The sequence below is a fragment of the Pristis pectinata genome, chromosome 17 (assembly GCF_009764475.1).
Source record: "Pristis pectinata isolate sPriPec2 chromosome 17, sPriPec2.1.pri, whole genome shotgun sequence".
Taxonomy (NCBI): domain Eukaryota; kingdom Metazoa; phylum Chordata; class Chondrichthyes; order Rhinopristiformes; family Pristidae; genus Pristis; species Pristis pectinata.
Window position 1 is genome coordinate 32,240,024 of NC_067421.1, and position 24,472 is coordinate 32,264,495.

The 24,472-nt window shown below is 38.7% G+C and overlaps 1 protein-coding gene across 5 annotated transcripts in view; it reads left to right on the forward strand.

The window, feature by feature from the left end:
- LOC127579642 (probable E3 ubiquitin-protein ligase HECTD4) overlaps window positions 1–24,472 on the forward strand; it is a 219,125-nt gene that overhangs the window by 176,195 nt on the left and 18,458 nt on the right. For 4 of the 5 annotated variants that reach the window (XM_052032551.1, XM_052032553.1, XM_052032552.1 and 1 more), the window contains exons 54-67: window positions 1,396–1,532; window positions 2,519–2,679; window positions 4,719–4,900; window positions 6,014–6,219; window positions 8,686–8,816; window positions 9,630–9,835; window positions 11,251–11,430; window positions 11,872–13,163; window positions 16,456–16,663; window positions 17,677–17,900; window positions 22,052–22,203; window positions 23,093–23,199; window positions 23,853–23,976; window positions 24,167–24,357. In XM_052032551.1, coding sequence (XP_051888511.1) covers window positions 1,396–1,532; window positions 2,519–2,679; window positions 4,719–4,900; window positions 6,014–6,219; window positions 8,686–8,816; window positions 9,630–9,835; window positions 11,251–11,430; window positions 11,872–13,163; window positions 16,456–16,663; window positions 17,677–17,900; window positions 22,052–22,203; window positions 23,093–23,199; window positions 23,853–23,976; window positions 24,167–24,357 — 3,501 coding nt within the window. The remainder of the gene's footprint in view (window positions 1–1,395; window positions 1,533–2,518; window positions 2,680–4,718; window positions 4,901–6,013; window positions 6,220–8,685; window positions 8,817–9,629; window positions 9,836–11,250; window positions 11,431–11,871; window positions 13,164–16,455; window positions 16,664–17,676; window positions 17,901–22,051; window positions 22,204–23,092; window positions 23,200–23,852; window positions 23,977–24,166; window positions 24,358–24,472) is intronic. The other variant, XM_052032555.1, reaches the window with a different exon arrangement.

Below are 24,472 nucleotides of genomic sequence, written 5' to 3' on the forward strand. Positions count from 1 at the left end.
AAATGTAATTTGCCTAGATCACACTTTTTTCGATATTTGCAGATTAGAAATTTTTTTAAAAACTACTATACCCTCTTTTCCGACACCTTGCAAAATTGAAACTACGGGAAAAAATGTTAAGTCTTAATCCTTATCAGAAGGGCTTGATAGCAATAATTTATAATTTAATTATGAAAATACATCTAGTATCATTGGACAAAATTAAGAATGAATGGGAAAGCGAACTCCAGACATCTGTATCTATAGAGACTTGGAAGAAAATTCTTCATTTAGCTAATACATCTTCAATGTGTGCCAGACACTCGTTGATATAGTTTAAGGTAGTCCACAGGACCCATATGTCCAAAGATAAGTTAGCTCGTTTTTATAACCATATAAATCCTATATGTGACAGATGTAAATCGAATGTGGCTTCTTTGACACACATGTTTTGGTCCTGTCCTCTTTTGGAAAAATATTGGAAAGACATTTTTAATATTATTTCAAACGTATTGAAGATCGATTTACAACCTCACCCTATTACTGCAATTTTTGGATTACCAAGGATAGAGTCTGGCCATTTATCTGCTTCTGCTAACCGTATGATTGCTTTTGTTACATTAATAGCCAAATGATCCATTTTGCTTAAATGGAAAGATCCAATGCCCCCTACTACTTTTCAATGGTTCTCTCAAACTATATCATGTTTAAACTTGGAAAAAATTAGGAGTGGTACTGTTGATCCTTCGCCTAAATTTGAAGATATTTGGAGTCCATTTATTCAATATTTTCATATGATGTAGATCCCCTTTCAATAACTTTCTAACTTAGAGGAACGGAGTTGACGACATAATATTGCTCTGTTTCTACTGAGGAATTTCAGCCCAGTTTTTGTTTTCTTTTTTTGTTGTTTTGAAATTTTTTTGTTTAGTTTATATTGTTTACAATTTTTCTTACTGATTTGGGGTTTTTTAAATTTATATAATAAGTCTTTTTCTTTCCTTTCTTTTATATTATATTCATTTACTAAGACATCGTTGGATCTACAGATTTTTTTATATTTTGTTGTTCTTTATGACTATCTATGCTATGATTGTTATCCTGATCTCTTTGTATTACATGTATAAATATTGATGCTATAATATCAATCTTTATTAATTTGAAAACTAATAAAAAGATTGAAAAAGAAAGAAAGAAATTGCTGTTCTCAGCCAGAAATGTTAGGTCCATCATAGGGATTCTGATCACCAAACAGCCCAGAATAATACTATTTCTATTTGCTTTTAATCCTTTATCTTGTGTTGGATAATTTAGTTCCAGACACCATTGTATTTTATGTAACTCTGAAGTTTTTAGGTGGGCGAGTGGATTTGTACTGGTGTCATTAAAACAGTGGTATGTTCTGTCCCACTACAGGCCTGACGGTGGTGATCCGGTATCCGGACAGTAATAATCTCAACAGCAGCACTGGTGGCACTGCTTTACCAAAGTTTGCTATCCGAGGAATGATGAAAACTTTTGGTTTGAATGGAGTTGTTCTTGATGTTGATACGGTAGGTTTAAAAACAAAAAAATCAGTTTAAATTTGATCCCTTGAACTTTTGAATAGGTTTCCTAGTCTATTAAATGCAACAGCATGCAGACAAGGTGTTGCATCTTGAGGTGGAAGTTCTAGCTGGGGGTCCTGTTCTGCAGCAGATATTTTTGTGACAACTGGTGAAAAACATGACTTAGCACCACAATTTCCTATGTGAAGATGGTGGGCTGCTCAGGAAAGGAAGGAAATGAAATAGAGGTGTCTTAGTTGTGCAGGGGTCAGAAATTCCTATACATGGTGTGTGTGTCTCTCTCTCTCTCACACACACACACACACACACACACACACACACACACACACACACACACACACACACACACACACACACACACACACACACACACACACACATTCCCTTTGCTATGCCTGTAATGTGTTTCTTCTTTACCTGAATTAACAGGCATGGCAGAAATGAAAGTGAGCAAACTGAAATAAATGAGATCTTAATGTTGTGGTTAACTGTTCCTGCTACCAACATGTTTAGGAACAACACCAGTATTACCTAGTAGTGGAAAGTAAGCACTTAAAACTCATTCTTCACAACAGAATTTGGAATCATCCCTTTTTTTCCATTTTTCAGAAAGTTAAAGACTTTGAGCAATATTAATATGGACCAGCTAAGAGCAGCCCAAAAAGGTTTTGTTGTTCGTGCTACCAATTTCACTGAAGCAGTGATGAGGATACTTTAATACATTATCTAGCCCAGCCTATTTATTTTACAACATTGCTTCAAAATGGTCAACTTAAATTAGTGAAGAAAATGGAAAACCAGATCACATTCATTATACAATGTATCTTGCAGCCTTTGCTCCACAATTAGGAATATCTTGGAACTTTGTTGTTCAAAAGCAAACCAGTTGCTTTCATTCCCTTTTACATAAAAAGAAATACGACTAGTTTTCTTACCACTGCAAAATGTATTCTCCATTTTTCTCAATTTAGGCGAATGAATTGGTTCAGGTGGAGACATATTTGCGAAGTGAAGGTGTGCTCGTTCGTTATTGGTATCCAATTGACATGCTGGAGCGCCCTCCCACAGGATATAGACGCACAGCCGCTTATGGACTGGTTACTCTGGATAACACAAACATCCAAATTCACAGGCAAGCTGTTCCAATTAAAGTGTCAATCTTTGAAATCTGTAGCAGAATCTAAAGAATTGAAACCAGTGTCTCCCAGCTGTGATCAGAGGTTATTTCACACCTTGAGCACCTTTGCCCACTAGTTACCTTCTAAACCTCTAGTTAAACTAAGTTGATGATTCCATTAAAGGTGAATATTTCCAGGTTGGATTGATGTTTGGTACTCCAGCATAAATTTGATATTTTGTCAGTGTTTAATTCCACGATAAATATTGATCAATTTTAAAACCCATTAAGTAGCAACTTGTTAAGGTTTGGAGTTGCTTTTAATCAAACAACAGCGCTACGATTCTGTTGCTATCATTAACATTGGCTTAAGGTTCATAACATAACTTCCCCTAGCTGATGCCCACTCACCCCCACCCCATCCTGTAATTACAGCTGTAGCATCGTTGCTGGAAAAACAATATATTCTGCTTTTACTTAATCCAGAACTTTTAGTTTGAAAAAAGTACATAGAACTTTTTAATTGCAGCATTAAGTACTACATATAATAAGAGCAAAGCTGAAAATGGGCAGTATCTCTGGAGAAAAAAAAATGGTTAACGATTCACGGTGATGACATTTCATTATTTACATGTAATGAAGTCATTTTGCCATGAACTTGGCCATTTACAGGCGCCTGTTCAATTTTAGAGTAAGCAATAAGGAACCCTTGTTGTCTGTCTCCCCTTCCTCTTTTTAAATGGATTTGTAGATCAAAATAGTGAGAGAGCTTTTTTTTGATGTTGAGCTGTTGTAAAGAAACAAGGTTTGTTGCAAAGGAAGTAGTCCAGGTATTTGGTTCTCTAAAGTGAAAAACTTCAGTGGTGTTGTAGCAGATTGCTTTTTGATTTTAAACTATTTTCACACTTCTCATCTTTTTCTGAACTTACTGTAAGGACTCTGAGAAACTTCTAGTTCTTTCCCTCTGCTCATTAATGTGGTCCTTGACAGGGTATGTCAGCAGCTTTTATGACTAAGGATCTATTTTCAATGCATGCAGATTTCCATTAGAGATCCCCAAATGATTATCAGGAGAGGAGATCCCACCACATTTTATTTTTATTCCTCCTCCTTAACTAAATGCTGCTAAGTTAATAATCTTTGTTACTCTGACAGCTCAACCAATGCACACAAAGTTAAGGTTGATTGCACTCCTCTGCTCAGCTTGGATCAAGTGTTAAGTGCCAAAGCCACTCAACTTTGGATTGGGTCAATACAGTTAAAATTTGTAGTAAGAATTATCTTTACGAGTCACAACAGAACATGAGCATCATTCCTCCTTATTCACCGTTAACCTTGCAGTAAACATCAGCATCGGTAATAATCTGATGATTACGTGAAGTTGACCTCCTTGATTGTTTGCTTATTGGTATCTTTCTTGCTCGCTGTAAGGTTCCAAAGTGTGAGAATGGAAACTGTGCTGGGTTGATAACTTGTTGAAGTTGTCCAAGTAAACATGAATATACTCTGGTACTTGAAATGTAGCTACTGTAAGTTGGCATGACAAAATTTTAAATGTTTAGATTCTTTTGTTCACTTTAAGCAGTTGTTTTAAAAGAATATTGCTTCTAAAATAACAATACACATGCCCTCATCCTCGATGAGTTGTCCAGTATGAATTTTAAAGCATAAGCTTAAGGCTGTTTTTGACTTTGTCTTATTTCTTCTTCTCTTTTCCATACACCATCCCTTCCCCTCCAATCCCCACCACACCACCCATCTGTCCCAGTATACTAATACAGCTCTTCACTCTTGGTTCAATTAATCCATTGAGCAAAATGAAGGTTGAGAAAGGAATGCTGAAAAAGTACCAGATATATTTCCATGTTTCTATCTCTAAGTGGTGTGACTAGTATAAAAAGGACTGTGCAGTGCCAACTTCTTCCTCTCCCAACTAGTTGGTAATTGTGGAAGAAGCAGTGCAATTTATTTAATAATTAGGCTATTATCAGACCACATTCATGCTTGGTTCCTAATTTTCCTTTTTCCAATTTTCTTCTTGCACTATTGTTTAGAGAGTTGCTACGCTGTGAAGCTTCTTTGGCTAGACTGTACTGTCGTATGGCTTTGCTCAACATATTTGCTCCCAAGTCTCCACATACTTTCACTCGGCTATTCCACATTCCTGCAGTACGAGACATAACACTGGAGCATCTTCAGCTTTTGTCCAATCAACTTCTGGCCCCACCACTATCAGGTTGGTGTTAACAAATTGATGTAAAGTTGAAAAATAAAATGTTATCATGTGGTTCTGAAATAATTGCATCCAGATGTGCAGAATCAGTTTTCCAATTACAGCAAATTAGGAAGCAAACAACCTTGAATTTCTTGATCTTGAAAAATAGTTTTTCATATTTTCTATTTAATAATTTGTGTATTAATTGTATTTTCAATAGTTTTCTATTTAATAAACTCTGTGGTAGCTTAATAAGGAGGTGCACTGTGGAGATTTGACAGAATTATAGAGACTAAAGTTCCAGATTCAATGCAATGGTGAGTTAGCCAGTGTTGGCCAAGACAATATTTAAAGTATTATTGGATCTTCAGTGACCATGTTTGGGAACGCTTGGTAAGAGCAAGGTAGAACTTGATTGTACATTGTAGTTATGTATGTAGCTAACACTAGATGCGTAAGGTGACATTAGGTTTTTGTTTGAGTGAGGATAACAGGGACCATGTAATTGTATCTCAGTATGAGTTCTATCTTTACAAAATGAGGAAAAATCTGAAGTAAGGTAAGGAAAGTGTCTAACTTGTGGACAAATTTATAAGTGGGCATAGTATAGACTCAAAAGTTTCTGCGTTCTTAAGCATTATTTGAATCTCTTGGAAGTTATGTTTTTGTTTTAAGCTGATGTTTAGTTTACTCAAAAAAAATTAATGCAACTTGTAAAGAAAGGTTCTACCCAATTTCATATCCTACCAATTACAAATATTTGCAGAACATCTTATTTTGTATATGGTATTTAGTGGGGCAACAGTTCATGTTTGGAAAGCACTGATGTCCCAGCAATGCATTGGAGTTGTTTCACTACACATTTACTTGTAATAACACATGGACTTACACCCCTTGTTCACAAATCCTATCTGTCCCTGGAATATAGCACCAAGAAAATCTGATGGACTAACGCTGGCTATTATCACCAGGGCCAAGAACCAAATGTACCTAGTTGTTCATCAAGCTAGCTGTTGGTCTGTTATGATTGATTGGTATGTCTGTCATGAGGAGTAAACAGGACTGGTCTTGTTCTCAAAGGAGAGTTCAGTGAAATGATTTCAGGAATCTAATGTATATCCTTTACTTCTGCAGATGGGACAATCAGCTCTGATTCAATTCTTCTGGCTCAGTCCCTCCAGCATTGTAACCAGGGTCAGAACTGCTCTCCCACTGATCTCTTCTACCAGGGCAATTCCAGTTCCATCAGGGAATGGCTTACTGTTGCTATAACGCGAGCCTTACACCAGGGTGAAGAGAGTTTGCTGGATTTAACAAAACAGATCTGCTCTTTCCTGCAGGTACAGCTTTTGTAGAACATGTTGGTCAGATAGAAATCACATTTTTTATTTGTATACTTTTATCCTCTCACTCGCCATGTGATTTTAAGATGTTCCTATAAATTGCTGCTTTTTTTTTTACTTTTTATGTATGGAGAAGTTTAGTTGGAACCAAAAGCTTTTGTGCAAAACACTTTCACAATTGAAAGGAAAAACAAACACTGGAAATAATGTAAGAAACAAAAATGGAGGAAGGATTGCAGTTGTTTTGAAATATTGAGAAATAATGAGGAATAAAATAATGGTACAAAGAATTATTGCAGCTCAACGATAATGAAACTTCTTCAAAGTTGAAGAGTTTTATGCAACATTATCTCTTGTAGGTTCTCAGGATAGAATTTTGAAAATACATAGTTGATCATTTAAACCTGTAAAGAAATCAGGCTGACATATTTTGAGACTGTCCCCAGCTTCAGATCTTGATTTCTGCCTGCTGTTAGCCTGAAGAAACAGACTTGAGAATTTTGCTGAGACAGAGGTAGCAGCTATAAATACAGAGTTTACTTGGTGGCAAATTTCAATGAGCTGAGAATAAGAATGACTCTCAGCCAGAAAGCTTTATTACTGGATATTCCTAGATCCCCATCCAATCATTATGGATTGGAAAATGAAATTAAAAAATCTTAATTATTGTATTTAAAATGATCTTTGACACACCTAATCTTAACAGAAGCAACATCACAGTAAATTCCCTGATTACTTGCTTGGCTGAGGTACACTTCAAGAAGGGAAGTACAAATGCATGAAATCCCAATATATTTGTTTTGAAGAATGAAGAATTGAAATGGATCTCTGAATTGAAATTTTAGCTATACTTGGCTTCTTGGAGGAAATGTGTCAATCCAGTTTGCTGAACAGTGAGTCATGGCCAACTCATTTGCTTTTGGAAAAAGAAAGTTAACGGTTAACCAGTGTGACTGGCAATACTTTGAGGTTGCTGGCTAAGTGTTTATATAGTCCTGGAATAGTACCTGTAGGGAAGTTAATTCCTTTTGTAACTCTTCAGACTTTTAATAAAATCCTATTTTGTAACTGCTATATTCTCTGAAGTAAATTAGAAATTTATCTTTTATCCTGTGTGCATAACTAATTTTTGGAAGACAAGCAATCTCTTCTATAGTCTTTGTGGGGTGTGACCGGCCATAGTTAAGCTTTTGGACAACTTGTGGGGTCTTGACTTCTTTTATTCCCTCATTTGTTCCTTTCTTAGATAATGGAAATAGCTTGCAGAGTTTTTTTCACCTGTTGCAGACAATAGAGTTCATAAACCAGTTTGTAAGCCTCAAATTCTGGCAAGCTCTTACATGTTTAGTCAACCTAGTTATGGAACTTCTTTGTTTTAAAACTGCAATCAGTTTAAAAATAATGCACATTACCATTTTAATGTCCACTACCTTTGCTGAAAAAATCCATAACTATACATTTATGTAATGAAGATGTGATACTTCTAAGACTTCAATACTGTTTGGGTTCACTGTACTATAGCAGAGCCAAACTGCATGCCCCAATCACAACCAAGTCCACAGTCTATATTTATTGCTAGATATTTATTGCAGAAATAAAATCTTCTATTATTCATTCCATTTTGCACCAAACCTGAAACAAGTCATGATATCCTGTTTATATGCTGACTGATAAAAATAATTTCTAGCAACAGACAAGCAGACATAATCAATACCTCATTCTGAAGCTACACAGTACAACAAAATCTTAAGTTTAAGAAATTTTTTGAGAGAACTGACAACTGATTCATCCCTACAAAATGCTGCAGATACTGGACACTAGGAGCTTAAACAGAAAGATTGGAAAATATCAGGCATTAAGAGATGTAACAGATACTTTGAGAGAAAAAAGTGAGGGTAGGAAAGAACAAAGAGGGAATTCTCTGACAGTGAAGACATTAAATGATATAAGGGATGGGTCAAAACAGATACATGTGATAGTAGGGAAACGAATGGAAGATGATGTAACAGCAGAATCATTAATCACATTTGAGCCCTACCCCTCCCAATGAAAGGGAGTAATGGTCATGATCTGAAATTGCTGAATTTGATCTTATGCGGAAAGCTGTTCAAAAGGTGGGGGGGCTGTTTCTTGAAGTTCTGCTGAGCTTCAGTGAACAAGGATGACGACAGCCCATTTCATTTTTCATTTCATCTATGGCAATGTGGAGTTCACTTTCTCAGTTTATGTTTATGGTAAGTACTTTTTCATAGATTTGAAATGAATAAAAATCCACAAAGTATGAATCATATTCTGTACTACTTAATTTTCTATTTGTGATTAAATTAGTTCAACGTTCTGGTGTGAATGTAGTCACTTTATGTTGTGGTTTAAAGACATTTAAAGCTCCATTTTATGAAATTTTGGTGAGAGCACAGATGGTTGATAAATGATCAAACTGGCATTTATTCTGTTGCACTGCAGCATTCACCAGAACAGTTTCCATCTGAAGAATTTCCAGTAACTGAGTCAAAAGTGAGCATGGATGTGCATTTTCCAGGAGCAGCCTTTGTAATGGTGTCATGCAAGGAAAGTCCAGCAGGGTTTCGGAAAGAGTAAGCATGGTTTTATTCTAATGCATGGAATAGTTATGTAGGGGAAGCTTAAATATTTAAAATTTTACAGTGCACCCCTCAATTCCTTTATCAAGGGGTGAAATTACGCAGTTCAAGCATGTGAAATATTTTGGCTAGTCTCTAGTGGGGCGGGGAGGAAGGAGATGATATCAAAAGATTTTATGGCCTTGTCCAGAGTTGTTATCTAAATCAGGGTTGGACTCCAACTCCAGAAAATGAAGAACATATTGGCATCACATTGGAACTATGTAGTCATTAATTTTGCCACCATCTGGCAAATATTTTTTGCCAGATCTGGCGATATCTGGCAAAAATTTAAATATTTTGTAATTATTGTTTAATCTCACCATCGTTTTGGTTGATGCTCCACCATTTCTCTGCTGCCAGGCAAATAATGTTGTTCATTTGCCACTTGCTGCCAGTAGTTTCTGTGAGATTTGACTTGTATTAAAGTAAAACTGATGAGGGATGTCACCTCAAGGCAAACCAGTGAATAACCCAAAACTGTAACAGCCTGTTGATTTTTATTGGGTGATTAAATCTGAGCTTGGCTGCAGGAAACAAATTATCTTCATTTGGATTGGAAAATTTATTGGTATTTGACCCAGCAACTACAAAATATTTTCTACTGAAATTAAGTGGGTTTCGTGAGCAGACATTTTAAAATCTTGACTGAAATTTGGCTGACTGTGGAGACCAATTGTAAGAATGGGGTCTACTTGTTAAACTTAGTAAAGTTAAGTAATACTACTGTTGGAAACCAACTTAATCACTTTTCTTATTTTTTTTTAGTTCCTCTTTGTATAAGGCTCCTTGGGTAAGGGTGCTGGTATATGGATTGGGTCACAAAGTGCGGAAAAATGGACAACTTAGCCTGACAGAAACGGTGTGTTATCCAAAGGATGCATCGCCCACGAACACTGGTCTCACTCCACCCCCCACCACAAACCAGTATCCCTCTGTTGTCATCCCTACTGACAAGCTGCATGTTAAACTAGGTACTTTTGAACAACTCTGCAAGCCTTTCAATAGATATAAATTACTATAATGTTAGAATGACTTGTATTGTTTTAAATATCATTCACTCTCAAAGGAGCAATGTTGTGCTAAAGGGAGAGGTGCTGGGGCCTCAACATTTTATAAGAGACTTAGATGAAGGCAACAAAGGTATGGTTGCTTAAGTAACGCTAACGACAGAAATAGGTAGGAAAGTAAGTCGCAGAGATGACACGGAGCCTACAAAACGATATAGATAGGTTAAGTGAGTAAGCAAAAATCTGCAAAAAAGAATAATGTGGGAAGATGTGAAATTGTTTTGGCAAAAAAAAATTGTAATATCGAAATAGTGCGAGTTTGCAGAGCTTGCAAATGCAGCAGGATCTAGGTGTTCTAGTGCATGATTCAAAAAAAGGCTAGTTTGCAGGTACAGCAGCTAATTGGGAAAGCCAAAAGAATATTAGTTATTGTGAGGGGAATTGAATATAAAAGTAGTGAGATTATGCTCCAGTTAAATTGGAAGGACGTCGATGAGACCACATCTAGAGTACTACATGGTCTGTTCATTGCCTTATTTAAAGAAGGATAATTGTACATTGAGAGCAGTTCAGGGAAGACTAACTTGACTAATAATTGAAATGGGTGAAATTTTGGATGGGCTAGGCTTGTATCTGCTAGAGTTCAGAAGACTGAGAGAGCACTAAATTGGAACATCGGAAAATCCCAAGTGGTCTCGGCAGGGTGGATGTGGAGAAGATGTTTTGGCCTAGAACTAGGGGTTACGGTTTAAAGATAAGGGGTTTCCCATTTAAAACGGATGAAGAAATTTTTTTCTCACATGCTCATGAGTCTGTGGAGCTCTGTTCCTCAAAGGGGGTGGAAGCTGAGTTCTTAAGAATATATTTTAGGAAGATTTGGATTCTCCATAAGCAAGGGGATGATAAGTTACCACTGGTAGATGGGAATGTGGAGTTGAGCAATGATCTTGAGTGGTAGAACACACTAAGGGGCTGACTGCTCTACTCCCAGTTCCTAATTTGTTTGTTCTGTGTTAAGTCGCATGAAATGTTCCTCTAAAATTGGTGGTACTCCCTACTTCTTGTCTGAGTGATCGTTGTCAACTTTAAAGGAAGTCCACAGACCACAGGGAGCAATTTTTCCCCAGATCCTTGTTCAAGTACAAGGGGTCATCTGAGATTGGCTCATCTTAGTCTAGGAATCAAAACTTAGAGGACTTGGATTTGGTGTGGACTTTTCTCAATTGACTTTGGCAGCAGATTACTAAAATTTGCTCAGTTTTCTTTGCTTCCTGATATGTAGATCTGTTCTCCAGTTTTTCCATGTGTCTTTTTGAACTTACTTTTTGTGGTTTCAATCGGCAAATTATATAATTTGATTTTGAATTTCCTCTTCCCAGGTGTCTCTCCGCCACCTGGTGCGGTGCTGGTGTTAAACTCGTTGCCTCTGGAATTTCCTCTGGCAATGGCATTTGCTGAACAATTGCTGACGTGGAAGCTGGTTGAAAGAGATGGGAAATCTGAAGATGAACTTGATGCTATTCCTGGATCTGTTCTCCTGCAGGTTGTTGAGCTGTTTGGTAAGACAAATTGCCATAAATGGATTAGTGGAGTGTATTTTATGTCTTTTATTTTTAATGTGATTTATTTTTTAAATATATTAACAATTTCCAGAATCTGACACTGAAGCAAATTTTTACATCTGATGTCAGTTCACCAAAAAATGGTAACTTTTCATTCATTTTTGAGAAATGGTAACTTGTCAATGTCGTATGATGCACAAAAACTGTAAGTTAGCTTTTAGTTGAGCCTGATGATCTTATCCAGTATCTACCCACACATATTTCAGCTGGCTAGAGATGATGGATGGTGTTTAGAAACACTAACACAAGCTGAATTGTGTGATCTTTCCTTGCTTGTAGAGGGCAATGTATAACTATGTAGATCTCCCTAAAGCAGATTAACGCGAATGTACTTTAATGCTTTTTTTCTCTACATTTGATGACTTTCCCAATTCATAGCCAACCTCTTGTGGACAACAGACCTTGCCCCCAGCATAAAGGAGATGATATTCCACCTTCTGGCTGAACTGCTGCGTAAAATTCACCAGCTGGAACAAAAGAAGAATCCGTCTGGCCTGTCATCATCTATTGCCATCCAATTAAATCCATGCCTGGCTGTTCTGATGGCAATTCAAACTGAGCTCCGCAAACTGTATGATGAAGAAACACAAAATTGGGTGACTGGGAGCAGTTCTGGAATTGGGATTGGTGTGACAGACCAGGGTCGTTTTTCCACCTATTTCCATGCTTTGATGGAGATTTGTCTTGCGGTTGCAGAAGTAACACTGCCCATCAATGTGAGCACTGCAGTGAATGTGATGACCTCCACCAGTGCACCAAGCCTCAGCGATTCCTCTTCTTCCTCCTCCTCTTCACCAGGACAGACACCACAGAGCCCAAGCTTGCTCTCCAAGCGGAAAAAAGTCAAAATGAAACGCGAGAAGACATCAGCAACAGGGAAACGGCTCACCTCACGAGGCAGTGAAAGTGACACTTCAATCCTGAATATTAGTGGAAGTAAACCCGAGGACATGCTTTGGTTCCACAGGGCCTTGACGTTACTCATGATCCTCCGTCATCTGACCAAAAAGGACCCGCAGGGTCTAGGGATGACAAATGATGCAATTGCAGATGCCTGTCAAGCTTTGGTAGGCTCCACCTCCCACAGCAGGTTGCTGGTGATCTCAGGCATACCAACACATCTTGAGGAATGCATTGTCCGAAGTGCCATTCGCAGGGCATGCAGTGCACATGGTGGCATATTCAAAGATGAGATTTACATACCACTGCAAGATGACGACCCTAAGAGATTGAAGGTGAAAACTGATAGCAAGTTGGAAATGGACAAGTCAACAACAGTCAACAGCATGGATAGTATGGATGTAAGCAGTGGCAGCAGTGTGACACCAGCTATGAGTATGAGTGCCTCTGCCTCTACCAGTCAGACTTCAATTTGCAGCTCACAATGTGTTTCTCGGACAGCAAGTGATCTTTCGGTAGATCAGTTTCAAGCAAGTCACGACGTGGCTGCTCCACAGGGTATGATTGATCCTCACACAGTATCCAGTCAGGAGAGCCTGGACTTATCTCTGTGCAGTACAGGTAGCTTGGGCAGTCTCGGTAGTCTCGGAGAACCCATGGACAGTGCAGACTCTGCTTCCATCTCAGACGTTGGATCAATGTACACAGTCACATCACTGGACAACAATCCACTTGTGTCACGGTCCATCAAAGGTTATGCTATTGTTGAGGTAAGATTAGGGTTCAGTATCTTGATTTTAGATTACAGTTTATAAAACGAATAATGGATGAGATGGAATTATAAAGGAGGCTTTTAAATTACCTCTCAGATCTGCTTTAAGGTTATTTATTGTGGGATCCTGCTGTGAAAGATTCAAATAGTTTTGCATCACATTATCCATTAAGCAAGTGGCAAAATAATTTAAACTTTAAAGTTAGTTGTTACATTGTTTACTTTAATTGTGGCTGTTTAAAGTACCAGTTGAAGCTTCGGATTACATGGTTCTAATGACTTGTATGAATGCTTGTATTTATGTGATGTATTTTGTAGTGATTAAACTATTGCCAAATGCAGTTACGTTATTCAAATTCATCCCAACAAAAATGAAAGGTTTATCATTTTTTTTTCTTATTTTTAATTCAGGTCCTTGCCGTGCAATTTTTTTTCCTGAAATTTAATTTTTGAAAGAATTTGGATACTATAGGCCCAGCTCACACTTGCTCCCTGCACAATTCCCAAGATCGCTCTAACCTTTCATGGTGCTGTGGTATTGAATTTATCTTCCCGTCTCATTGCCTTGGCCATCCCGAGAAGCACAGGGGTACATAAACAGTAGCTAGGCTTTGGGCAGTTGGCCCTAAGGGCCCACCACCAGACCACCTTGATGGCCTTTTGGTAATTCATACTGTCAGGTGCTTTCCCAACTCTGACAGTCAATGATGTATAAAAGGTTGAAATAAATTTAACTAATTACAATAAATCATTTTAAAAAAAAACATAATGGATATAAATTATAAACACTTCTCATTCCCTTACAACATTTTTAATTTAAAAAAAAGCAAACCACTTACCATCTCGTATCCGTATTTCAATACAGATAGGTACCCTGTTCAAATGAGACAGCAGGATCTGTTGCTGTAAAGAAGTACGTCAGAATGACTGAGGTCTGTCACTGGACTCGATTCTAAATCCAGCTGTGGAACAGAAAGTCAGTTTAGGCATGTAAATCTGGAATGCGCTAACTCATGCAGTGCTGAAACCTGGCAGTTTTGTGTGCAACTGCCAGCTACAGTTTAGTCAAAGCCAGTGATTTTGATAATCCTTTCCTGTCCTTGGTTGCCGTTATCTGGCATACTTAATATTGTGCAAATTTAGATCTGAAAGAAATTAGGGTACTGCATTAGCTGATAATTTGTGCCACATGGTTTGAACAAATATCTGTTTGATCCGTCTTGTAAACTATTGACTTAAGTCTACTTCTCACTCCTTCCCCATCACCCTTCCTCATTGTGTCTGACCCCCCCACTCCACCCCAAAGTTTATCAATTCATTGGACCTGAACTTGGTGCTGACCTACATGTTAAATATAGTCTTGCTTTTTACCAATGTTGATTTGCTCTCTGAAGCCATTCTGCTCTCTATCTGCAGGGCTCTTAAAAAAACATTTAATCTTTAAGTTATTTCATAGAACAGTACAGCACAGTACAGGCCCTTTGGCCCACGATGTTGTGCCAACCTATATAAACCTATTCTATGATTGATCTAACCCTTCCCTCCTACACAGCCCATAATCCTCCATTTTTCTTACATCCATGTGTCTATCTAAGGGTCTCTTAAATGTCCCAATTGTATCAGCCTCTACCGCCACCCCCAGCAGTGCGTTCCAGGCACTCACCACTCTGTGTGAAGAAAACACACCTACCTCTGACATCTCCCCTAAACTTTCCTCCACTCACCTTAAACTAATGTTCTCTAGTATTGGCCATTGCCGCCCTGTAGAAAAGGTGCTGGCTGTCCACTCTATCTATGCCTCTCATAACCTTATACCCCTCTGTCAAGTCACCTCTCATCCTGCATCACTCCAAAGAGAAAAGCCCTAGCTCACTCAACCTTTCCTCATCAGACATGTTCTCTAATCCAGGCAGCATCCTGGTAAATCTCCTCTGCACCCTCTCTAAAATTTCCACATCCTTCCTATAATGAGGTGACCAGAACTGAACACAATACCCTAAGTGTGGTCTAACCAGAGTTTTATAGATCTACAACACCTCATGGCTCTTGCACTTATAATTCTCAACAGTGTTCAACACAAAAAGCACCATCTCAATTCTAAAAGCATCATTTGCTTACAGTGTGTTGGCAGCCATTCCTCCCCAATAAAACACAGGTACCAGTCCAACCTGACAAGGGTTCATCAGAAAAATTCCCTACCTTTTAGGGGAGAATTGCTGTAAGTTTGTACTCTGCTGCTATACTTCATGAGGAGCCCTGCATCGAGCACTGTTTGGAACTTGCATGTCCACACAGGAATTGCAAACGACAACATTTCCCACCAGGTTTTGCCTTTTGAGTCCACTTTTGAAGCATGTGGACTCCAGCAATTGTTTCTCCCATCACTGACAGATTTGTTGCATCATCTTGGTCCTCCCATTTTGCATCAGTCTGAAAGTATTCACAGATTGATTACCCATATTCATATGTGCCTCAATATATCCATTCAGCATTTCTGTAGTTATCTTGGTTACTAGTTTTTCTACATATTAAATTGTGACTACTGTTAGAGTCTCAGCATTTAATAATACAATATGTTAGTACATCAGTGAACTTCACTGTTGTAATACTTGTCAGCTGTTTCTGACAGCCTGAAGCTCCATTAATAGCAAAAACTACAGGCATGGAATCCATCTAAAGCCATTTTTTTTTAAATCACTAATCCCTGAATAATACCAAACAAATTCAAATCCAGGCAATGTGAAATTGGAGCTTCACATTACAGAACATCACTAATGCTTATCAAAAGTAGGAACAGCTATAAGGAATGAAACACCCCCAGTTTATATGTGTAGAATTATCGTATGGATTTAACTTAGCTGCCTCATTTCAAGGTCTTAAAATGCTGCTATGGGAAATGACAAAGCCACCCCTGACACAAAGGTGGTATCCAGATTTATTTACCATTAGTCTTGGGTCAAGAGCACAGAGCTCAATTGTGGTGTATATTCATTCATGCTCTGGCTAGGATAGGTAAGTCTGGGACCTTTAAGATCAGTTTGTAAATGCACCTCTGAAATATTCCTAATGCAACAGCCTGCTGATGTGTACCCTTTCAGCTTGCATGCAAATAATGGTGAGAAACTGGAGGACAGCAGCCACCTGCATAAGCACATCATAGCATGAGCTAACTTCTTCAAAGGATCAGAGAGGAAAACTATTGTTCTTTGCAATATTCTGCATTAGAAATCCAAGATACTGCTTTGTAAATAACCTATTTTGGGTCATGTGGTAATTTTTTTTAAATGTAGGTAAGAGCAAGGGCAAAGATCGAAAAGATTCGTGCCAGTCTGTTCAACAGCAGTGACTTAATTGGATTGTCTAGTCTGGAGGGAGAAGATGAATTGATGGAAATGTCAACAGAGGAGATTTTAACTGTGTCTTCTGTAAATCAGAGCTTGTTTGACACCCAGGGTAGTTCAGCATTGGAAGATTATTTCACTGAGAAACTAATAAAAGGTAAGAAAAATGGCTGGCTTGCTGGGATTCACAAAGCAAAGTCATCTGTTTAATATCGTAAATCTTACACAGCCCTGCACGGCACTAAAACAGTGGTTGTATTGAGATTTTACTCATGCAAGATACAAGTCTTAGTTTGAGTTTATAAGGAAATGGTCTGTTTATAAAACACCCAATGAGTTTCAAGAAAAATTACAAATTGTAGATGCAGCCTGCAGAATGTATTTCCAAAAATGCTTAACAAAAATAGCCAACACATTCTGGAGTGGATTCAGAACTAACAGTAATGCTTAAATTGCTGCACATATCTGTGACCATCTATGTATTTATGGTATTAAGTTTATTGTTATGGGTTTGAATACAGGCAAAGTATGGAACTGCCAATACCACATTGCTGGTTTGTGCGAGTAGTAAGGAGGCTGAATATGTAGATCAGACACCTATTTAGTCCCGTCAGGGTCTTGCTGTGGATGCCCTCTGAAACCCACTTCTTGTGGTACTCTTGAGTGTCTTCAATAGTTCAAATTTAAATGTAACTGGACCCCAGTGGGCTGAATGACCTCCTGTATTGGAATAAGTAACTAACTAATTTGCTTTAGCTTGGACTTGCACCTGTCCCAGAGCATTATCTGGTAGACTTCATTAATTACAATGCCCCATTTGCCCCCTCAGGGGGATGTAAAAATCCCCATGTCATTGATCACGAAAAGGCAGGGATTTCTGCCATCATCCAGGTCAACATTTATCCTTCAATTGACATGATAAACAGAATATTTGGTCCTTTATCATGCTTTGTATTGGTGGGATCTAGCTGTGGCTCTTGTGTTTCCTTTCAAGGCACTTGAGCAGTTCAAACCCTCTTAATTAGCTGTGAAACATTTCCAGAGTGTCATAAACTGTCAAATAAATGTGTCCTTTTTTTTAAGTCAATTTCTAATTTTTAGGAAAATAAAGAAATCAACTAATATATTGAAGGTATTATACAAAGATTTATTGTAGTTCTTTCTCATTAGGTGATAAGGTGGTTCCTGGAGCACGAGATGTTCTTGCAGAGATATTCCGAAGCTGTATACATTCAGAGCAGATGCTGAGTCTTGCTCCAGCCAAACCTATCAAAGTTTCTGACATTTTCCTCAGCAAAGAACAGATCAACTCCCAGACACCAGGAAATCTGTTGCAAATATTTTTCACCAATGTCCGGCCACCGAAGAAAGTTTTGGAGGATCAACTCACTCAGGTATGTGCTTTGGATAAAGGCCTGAACTGATATCCTAATGGGCTTTGTAGATCACACTCCTCCTTGGACCGTTCCTAAGGATCGTGACTACTTGTGTCCTCTCTAGTTTTGTGGATTCTGAGGTGACTGATGAGGTTGCCATGGGAACTTCACACCCACAGATGGGGCAGGCGATGCTTGATGAGACAGGCCGGTTGGTAATTCGTGAACTGCTGCTCTTCTACCATTTCTGCTGGGCTCCTGACGCATGGACTGGGTTCTCAGTGCCATCCCAAGAGCTGCTCCTTGAGTTTGAATGGTCATATTTCAGGGATTCCTGGGAGTCGGTGGGGATGTTGCATTTTTCAATGAGGTTCTGAGAACATCCTTGAATCTTTGCTTCTGTCCCCCTGTTAAACTCTTCTAGAACAGAATTCAGAACAGAGTATCTCTTTTGGTAGTCTGGTGTCAGGTATGTGAACAACAGGTGCTGATCTTGGTTATTTATTCTGTGGTGGATTTGGAAACTTTGCAGAAATGGCTTTGGGAGTATCTCCCTGTTAGCTGCAGTAGGTAGACAGGGATCAGTGTTGTCCAGTAGACCATGTGCCAGGTTTGGGGTGTTGATTGTCGCTCTTTTTCAGTGCTGGTGTACTGAAGGTGATGGTGAATTTCATCATTGATGTCTGCCTTTGCTGACAGGTGGCTCTCAAGATAGGGGAAATGGTCCACATTTACCAGGTCTTGTTGTGGACCTTTAATGTTGGAGGGCAGTATTGTAAAAGATCTTTGTTTGCCAGTGTTGTGTGAACAAGACAGTGATGACTTGGAGTTTGCCCTCTGCGTGTGTGTGTTTGTGAGCGTTATGTGCTTCCTGCAGTTCAGCTACTGAGATTGAAAGTGACTTTGGTTCTGGAATGTAGGTGGCATAAATTGAACAGTTTCCCATTAGTCCTATAGACTAGTTCCACTCCAGCAGTAAGCTTGTTTGAGATGAGGTGCAGCAATGTATTAAGAAAGATTGAAAGAAGTTTTGGGGCAATTACTGAACTGCATTGAGATTGCCTCTGTTGTGGACCCATTGTTTAGGATTATGGTTAGGATTATTGTTTGACATCCAAGCAAATATAAAATGGAGATGAATTTCTGCAGACAGCTGAATTTGAGGAGGATTCGCCATAGTCTTTCCCAATTGATGGAATCAAAAGCTTTGGTGATGTCAAAAAAAGGCCGTGTAGTAGTTGGTGCTGCTGTGTGCATTTATCTTAGCATCATAGTGCAGTGAAATTAATGTCCACTGTAACTCTAGATGGATGGAATCCACACTGGGATACAGGAAACAGCTGTTCGGCCATTGGGAGGAGGCAGTTGAGGATCCTGGCAATAACTTTCCCTATGATGGACAATAGGGAAACCCCTCTGTAGTTACTGTAACTTTGGGCCAAAATGTTACAACCTTAGTAGCAAGAAATAGGGATTTCCTATTATTATATTTCTATATACTCAAATAACACCAATTTCAAAGCAAGTGATCATTGTAATGTAGTAAGTTGTAAAATTCATTGTTTGTCCACCTTGGGTTATTTTACCTGGCCCAGCAGCAGGAAGAGTTGAGGGGAAAGAAATAAAGATAGTTGCACCCAGATGTACAGTACATTTTTCTTTCTCCCCTTCTGTATTATTATAAATGAAGGTTATTAAAGTGCTCATGAGGAAGAATGGTCCTGAACTGGTTACTGCAAAGATCCATTGATTTGGAATATGTGAATAACCAGCAATGTTATGTTATTATTATAATCAAACCTCAACAGTTTGGGGGGAAAATACTGTAAAGCAATACAATGGCAAGAATTGGGCAGGTATCACAGTTTGAGGGATTGAGTAGTTAAAAGAAGGTATTGTTTCTTAATTACATTTTTTTTCTCTTTGGTGATTAATGGTCAGATAAAAGCTGAAACCTATCCATTATCCAATGAAGGGGCTTTATGGCCATCTGCGCAGGTAGAAGGTTCTTCACTAAACAGATAGCAGCAGCTGGAGATGGATCCAGATATGGAAGTCCATCTTGTCATTAGCACCCACAAAGTTGCCGTTAAGATTTTATTCATGGAGTTTCAACAACACCAGTGATTTTCCAGAATACTGTGGACCAAACTTGCATAAGCTGAATCATATCGCCTGATGCATGGATGATGCCTGAATTCAGCACCCACAGCAACCAAGCACCTGACATCCCTGGAGGAGATGTTGTCCAGATTGCAGTGATTATGCCATTAGAGTGAAGCTAGCAAATTGCAGATTCTTGCAAAAACCTTTGGAATACCTCATCTATCAAAATGATGTTCAAGGCCTGTGCCTGATTTGGAGCAAAGAGGCTGCACCTTCTCTCAGTGACTATATGGGTCGCCTCTGGGTGCTCCAGTTTCTTCCCATCCCAAAAAAGGGGGAGGTTAACTGGCTGCTGTAAATTAGTGTAGGTGTATGTCAGGAAAACCAGATGGAGAAAAGGTTATAGGGAAATACATGAGGCAGTGGGATTGCTGTAAGCCAAATGGTTGCCTCCTGGGTCATAAGGAATATGAGATTGTGTTTTGAAAGCACCAGCACCAACTAGGACATCCTTGGGTTTTCTAAATCATAATATATGTTTCCTTGCTAACCAGTCAACCTTGCTACAGCCACCACAATGAGTTTTTGCGTGCAGAGGCCAGATGTATTTGGTCTCCATGATGTGAAGGGGTAAGCACTGACTTTTGAATAGCAAGTGGCTATTAACGGTACCACATGGTTAAGCCATGATTTGTTTGTGATGTGTCCCCACATGAAGACGGTGCAGCCAGTCTTGCAGATCTGATGAAGGGTCTTTGACGTGAAACATTAACTGGATTCCACAGATGCTGCTTTACTGACCGAGTTCCAGCATTTCTGTTTTTCTTGCATGTAACACCTTCAGGTGTAGAACAGATTTCCAGAACCCTAATACCAAGTGAATGAAATTGTGCTCAAATTGAAAAAGGAAACGCCAAGCATAATCTTTTGCGGTCAAGAAATGTCATTAATATTTGTATGGTTTAAAAATTCAGCTTGCTGATAGATCACAATCCTCTCTTGACTGTATATCAACAACCAAAGTCAGGAATTCCAAACCTTGCAGCGCTGGACCTTTAACTAGTTAACTTATGACAGTGAAGTTGATTACACTTATATGTTGTTTGAGATGTATTCATCAAGACAAGTGGTGAGTTTTGCATCACTGCTTTATGCCTTTTAGATGGTAGAAAGGTTTTGGGGTGTCAGGAGGTGAATCTCAGCCCTGGATACCCATCCTTTGCCCTGCTCTTGTAGCCACAGTATTTATGTGGCTGTCTAGTTGTGTTCCTGGTCAATAGTGACCATCCAGTATAGTGGGGAACTTGGCTGTGGTAATGCCATTGTATGCCAGGGTAGGTGTTAGACCCTCTCTTGCTGGAGATTGTTTTGGCTGGAACTTGTGTTACTTGCCACTTCTAAGCTCGTGCCTGAATGTTGCCTTGTGACATGCAGGCATAAACTGTATCTTGTACTAAGGAATTGTGAATGGAACTGAACAACAAGCAATCATGGTGAATATGCCTACTTCTGAAGCAGCTGAGAATGATTGGACATTGACCACTGCCCTGAAGAACGTACATGGTGATGTCCTAGGACTAGGATGATTGAACTTCAACAACGCAACCATCTTCCTCTGTGTGAGGTATGACTCCAACCATTGGAGACTTTTCCTATTGACTTCAGTTTTAGTAGGACTCCTTGAATGCCACACTCAGTCAATACCACTTTGATGTCAAGTGTAGTCATTCTCACCTCATCTCAAGAATTCAACTTTTTGTTGCTTGTTGGACCGAGGCTGCGATGAGATCAGAGTGGTTGATGGAAGCCCAAACTAAGCATGGGTGAGCAAGATGATTGAGTTAGTGTCATGTGATAGCACTGTCAGTGAAACATACCCTGCTTTGCTATTTGTACTTTTGTTTAAAGCATTAACTTCATATTGTAGGAGGAGAAGTAGTTGTATTTCTGAAATGTCACCTGATGCCATTTGAGAGAGAATTCTATGAATTATTTCTGTAAACACATCTAGTAACTGTGCTTTGCACAATTTTTAATGAATTTTTTTTGTTTACTATTGCAAGATACTGCGGAAGTATGGCATACCCAAACCAAAATTTGACAAGAGCAAGTACAGTAAAGCAGGAAAGGAGCAGCACCCTGGGAAAGTAGTCAGCACAAAAAGGCCGATTGGCAAACCTCCAGGCAAAGACAGGTCCGTGCTGAACAGCGTCAGGTTCGTTGTCTTTAATCATGATGTTTTCCCCTGTTTAATTAGGATGTTCTCCCCTCTATAATCATGATTTTGAGTAGTTCAAAGCTTCATGTGAGGTGAGGGGGAGGTAAACGTTATTCTGAAACGCATGGTTAAGAATTAGTACACCATAAAGTCCAGCGGATGGGTTATATCAATGCAAGTAGTGCAGCCATAGCATTTATGTGAGCTACCTGCCTGATTGCTCTCAAATGTTACATAAATCTCAAATGAAAAAGGATTCTCCAACTGCTCAATGCAGTACATTAGTAACTTAACACCCTTAGTAACTTAACTCTAGATGAAAGGCTCAGCATTTTATCCAGAGCTTCCATTGCAAGTTCGTATTAATCATGAGTAAGATTCCTTGAAAAAATTGGAATATTTCAATAATATAGTATTTTTGTTTTAATTTGAGTATTGGGCATTAGTAGCTTCCAGGTTATGTTTCACCATTTTCTTTCCTCCTAACCTATCCTTTACCAAAAGTAATAACTCTTTCTGGATTACATTCCCACATCTACCATCAGCCACTTCTCAACTCTTAGTATAGGAATTTGTTTTACAGTTAACTTGAGAGATTTGTTCCTAATATGGCTCAAAATAAGGGAATCACAGAATGATGGCGACAAGCCATTTGTGTTTGACTGTTGAGTATTCCAGGTTATAAGATCTTTAAAAAGGATGGAGAAACTGGGAGGGTTGTTTTCTGACAAAATCCAATTTATTCCAAATTAACATTCAGTCTAGGGACATGGATGAAAGGTAAAGAAAAGCAATCATGGTCAATCAGCTATATTAAGGTGACAGGAAGAGAGTTTAAAATACCACCAAGGAAAACTTGTTTCATAGTAAGCATCTTTTGTAACAGAACTGCACTGAGTGAGAAGAAACCAATTGTGAAAGCAAAGTCACCTGAAAAGAGCAGCAAACCCGAGGACAAGGACCCAGAGAAGTCACCAGCAAAGAAACAAGAAGGTATGCCACGTTTTTTTTATATACTTACTGCAAAACCAGTAGCTGCCATGACTACTATTGTCCACTTTCAAAATAAGGATCAATATTTTAAAAGAACAATTCTTTGTCTAGAAAAGAGATCTGGGGTAGGCCACAATGCTACCATCTTTTGAATCTGTTCTGCTATTCAGTAAGATCATGGCTGATTGTTTGACCTTAACTCCCTAAAACTCGAGGTTCCCCTGTAATATAAACATCTATTTACCTTGGCTTTGAATGTTTAGTAAATCATCATCCAAAGCTCCCTGAAGTAAAGAATTCCAAAGATTCGTAACATTCTCATTACAGGAATGAGACTTTGTACCAGTCATTCTCACATTGTCAGTTGACATTCTGGTGAAGCTTGCTTTAAGTTAACTTTTCTGCATTATTTTCTTAAACTTAAATCTCCCGTATGAATTGATAATGTTATCTTCCTCTCTACCTTGTGCAGTTGGCCCTGGTATAAATTTTAGTAAAGTTTTTGAAAATAATTACTGGACTTGAAATCTCCTAGACTCAGCATTGGAATTAGCTTTCCATTCAGCAAGAAGTGTTTGGTTTTGCAGCAGATCAACGTATGGGATATTGCAACTATTTTACACTGATTCTATAAATCTTTCATTCTCCTGTAGCACCAGAGGAAAAGTATTTAACGTTAGAAGGTTTCCAAAAATTTGTTGTCGATCGGTCAAAGCAAGACATCCGAAGCGTGTGGCGGGCAATTCTTTCTTGTGGATATGACCTTCACTTTGAGAGGTAAGTGAAGTTTCACTGGGAGGAATATTTTAAAAGTTAATACATATCATCAATCACTGTAAAATAAAAAATTAGTGACATGCAGATGTTATTCTGGATGGATGTTACCAGTTCACTTAACCATGTCGTGCTGTGATGGTGCTTGGGTTCTTTTTGATTCTGGTCTAAGCAGCTTGTTTATCTCCAACAGATGTGCCTGCATTGACACTAGACATGCCCAAAGATCCTGCAAAAAATGGACTCTAGAGATGGATGTTGCACTTGTACAATATGTTAACCGTCTCTGTCGCCATCTTGCCATCACTCCAAGCCGACTGCATCCTCACGAAGTTTATCTTGACCCTGCAGATATGCCTGACCCAAGGATTGCCTGTTTACTTCGTAGGTTTTGTGTTATTGGTCTAGTTAATTTGACACATTTACACTTGCTAGACATTAGCAGTAGCCCAGTAGGTCGTCAATACACAACACAAATCATTGCTAGGACTACATCAGT